General features: G+C 42.0%; 1 protein-coding gene across 1 annotated transcript; it reads right to left on the bottom strand.

Annotated features, from left to right (window-relative positions):
* Positions 1–1,781, bottom strand: 4930402K13Rik (RIKEN cDNA 4930402K13 gene). Its single transcript, NM_001270700.1, has one exon. The coding sequence runs from the start codon at positions 1,667–1,669 to the stop codon at positions 422–424; it is 1,248 nt and encodes a 415-aa protein (NP_001257629.1). The 5' UTR covers positions 1,670–1,781; the 3' UTR covers positions 1–421.
* Between the last annotated feature and the right edge of the window lie 1,853 nt (positions 1,782–3,634).

The following is a 3,634-nucleotide window of genomic DNA, read 5'->3' as shown; positions in this document are numbered from 1 at the left end:
AGAAGATGAATTCACATTTATTTGGCTATTGATTTCAAGTTACAGTTGACAAAACAATTGCTAGTTAGTTCATTAAGTTTTCAGCCACAGAGAACTGTGAAAGTCTGTTTTATTCTTGCAATTTCAGTGTTTTGATATTCTTCTCACATTATTAGTGTCATCCCAGGATCTTCCTAATACTAGCTGTTTTTATTTATAGTTTTATGCATTCCTATTATTGTTTGATGTAATGATGTAATATCTTCAATGCAACAAAGATGTTGAAAAAGTACATGTGAATATTCATCCTACGGTTGATACAGTAATGTATTATGTGGAGGCGAGGCAGAAGCTCACTGAGAATTAAATCATGATGTATACCTTGATTGACGTGTAAAACGAGAACTGGATATAGCCAGATGAGTTATAATTAGAAAGTCATCTACTTATTTTCTGTCTGCTGTTCCTTCAATTTCTCCTCCTCTTCTTCTTCATTGTCGGTGTCATCATCATCTGAATCCACGATCCAATAATAATCTCTAAACATTTTTGATGATGGAGAAGAACATTCATAACCCCATCCCTTCTTCATAAACATCTGCTCAAGGGAGCTCGGTGTAGTGTCATCCTTGCTTATAAAGTACTTCCAGTCAGTTGGTTCATAGGCCTGCTCTGGTTTACGGGCATTTGCACCTTGAAGTTCAAGTTCATTGGGATCAGTTTCTTCCGTTCCTAGGTGAACTGGTGACTCATACTTCCTGTATTTGTTGGCTCTGTAAAAATCTGGTGGGGTTTGGAGTTTTATAACAAAGCTGGATTCCTGTTTAGATAATGGCATGTCCTTCCCTTTGCTCATTTTCTTACCATACTTGATGTCAAAATTACACATATTAGTTCTCCTCACAGGTGACTCTTCATAGCTTGATTGGTTTTCATATCCTGTGTCAATATGCTGCATGGAATCTCTATATGTTTCAGCCCATTCGTCATTCCCTCCTTTGTATATATATTTATAATAAATAGAGCTAAGCATATCCTGTCCTCTGTGTTTGCTGTCATGGAGCCAAGTGCCTTCACATAACCAGGGAAGCTTATGATGTTCCAGACCAGATTTTCCTTGAGACTGTTTGGCAGAGGTGGTGGGCTGCTTGGTTGCTTCCCTGTGATCTTCCCAATATGGCCACTTATTTTCCAGCATCCGGTTAGATCTTGGTGTTTCCAGCATTTTGATTAGTATGTCTGCAGAATTATCTTCTCCTCTAGGCCATGGAGCAAGCAGCTGTTGATTGTGTCGGGTACCTATGTTGCCCCATATGGTTCTACGTGGTGGTGGCCGGACTGTCAAAAGCGGGTATAACAGTCCTGAATCATCAGCTGGCTTCTGCTGATTCTTGTTGGCGGTGGGACTACATACTCTGTGAGAAATTGTTGGGAAAAGGGGACTCTCCACACTGTGTGGGGTCATCTCTTCAGTCAATGCCATGGCTTTTCTGAAGTCATCTGACCCTGATCGTTCCTTACCATAGTGTCGGTGTTGCTTCTCCACGGAGGTGGGCAACTTCAGCTGCTCTCTCTTGTGCTTTGAAAAACACTTGGAAGAGTCTTTCCATATAGACTTGGCAGTAGTGCCCTGAGATGCTGTCTTAAGTGACCGACGGGCCTGGCTCCCTGGAAGCTTGTGGTCTCCCATAGTATTTCTGCCTGTGGAGCCACGGCCGCTGTCTCTGCCTTTGCCGCGGTCTCTGTCTCTGCCGCAGCCTCAGGAATTTGTTTCATTGGGGCCACTCAGTTGCTAGGAGATCTTGTTTGAATACCTTGGATTCTACTATGACAAGCAAGGGAGTGCCCTACCAGCAGTCTCCTCCATTCTGTTCTCCGTAGTATGGACCCAAAAAAAAGTCCTTTATTTACTACAGTCTTTTTTGATGGTTTCAGATTGTTTCTGTCTTGACCTATGTTTTAAAGAATGTTTCTATGGAAATGTGTATTGAATATCATCTTATATTTAATGAAAATAATACACTGTGTGTGTGTGTGCTTGTGTGTGTGTGTGTGTGTGTTAAGTCAACTGGGCTGGCAATGCTTCCCAAAAGAATGATAGATTGCCAGAAGTGGCCAATAGAAACCTCCTTTTGAATGGTTGTCCAGTTAAGTCCAAGTGATTCCCCAAACAATATAGATTATAGATGGGCCCCTTTTGCTATTGTGATGACACACTTAGGATAAACAACTTTAGATCTGACCTGGATCTAACCAGAAAGCATCTTTTCTGCAGTCTAGCTTCCATAGTTCCAGAAAATATAATGCAAGGTGCCAAGGGGAAGAAGCAATTAAGACAGCCTCCATCCAGCTGCAACACTAATTAACCAATATTACCAGCATGGCAAGAGAAGTCTAAAGTTACAATGAATGGCACTCACTTTCTGTGGCAGTGAATAGCTCTCGTTAACTTAAAGCCTACTCAACAGGAGGGAAATCATACATGGTACAGGAAATTTAACCAGCTTCCCAGGGATAGTAAAGTCGCAAGCCTTAGAACAGAATCTACTACCTCCACTTTGCAAGTCCTACATAATTCCTTACAATATTCTAAATCTTGTCCTTATATGCAGATAAATGTAGCTACCACCTTTTACCAAAGAAACCCCTCTTTCTAGTAAATGGAGACAATCACAGAAAAACACAACTAGACACAACATAGATATCAACAGATGATAAGGAGCTCAGCCCCAGTGCCTTTATCTGCATCACAGCTCCTGTGTCTATGGTTCAGGGAAGGTCAAGGAAGAGGGAGCAGAAAGATTGTGATAGCCAGAATACCAGGGAGTCTGCTATGAAACGGTCTCTCCTAGAAACGACTGCATAAACAAGTTTAGGACAATGGTAATACCATGGGCATTTTCCCATGGAAGGGAAAAATTCACAGGAAACTATAGGCAATGAATGCTAGGGAAAGGAGAAATCACATCTCCTAGGGATGAGCCCTACCATTGATTGTCCAGAGCAAAATGTTAGGTTTTGGATCTTAATTGCAACTTAGGCTTTGCTTTTACAGTTTCATGAAGTGGTCTTCCAGGTCTCCTTACAGAGAAACACCTGGTAGGGGGGAAAAAGGGTGCACTGCAAAAGTCTTGAGGAAATTGTCTGCTGTCCATAACTGGGCCACAACCTAAGGAACTGTACTGGTGAGTTTTGTGTCAACTTGACACAGCTGGAGTTATCACAGAGAAAGGAGCTTCAGTTGAGGAAATGCCTCCATGAGATCCAACTGTAAGGCATTTTCTCAATTAGTGATCAAGGGGGAAAGGCCCCTTGTGGGTGGTGCCATCTCTGGGCTGGTAGTCTTGAGTTCTATAAGAGAGCAGGCTGAGCAAGCCAGTAAAGAACATCCCTCCATGGCCTCTGCATCACCTCCTGCTTTCTGACCTGCTTGAGTTCCAGTCCTGACATCCTTGGTGATAAACAGCAGTATGGAATTGTAAGCTGAATAAACCCTTCCCTCCCCAACTTGCTTCTTGGTCATGATGTTTGTGCAGGAATAGAAACCCTGACTAAGACAGGAACTGATCCATTTCATGGTTTTTTGTTGGGCCAAGGGATTCTTCCAAAGATATTAGTGTGCACTGTGAAGGTTTTTATTATTATTATTATTATT

Source organism: Mus musculus, chromosome X, assembly GCF_000001635.26.
Source record: "Mus musculus strain C57BL/6J chromosome X, GRCm38.p6 C57BL/6J".
NCBI classification, from domain to species: domain Eukaryota; kingdom Metazoa; phylum Chordata; class Mammalia; order Rodentia; family Muridae; genus Mus; species Mus musculus.
This window is presented reverse-complemented; position numbering and strand designations above follow the sequence as displayed.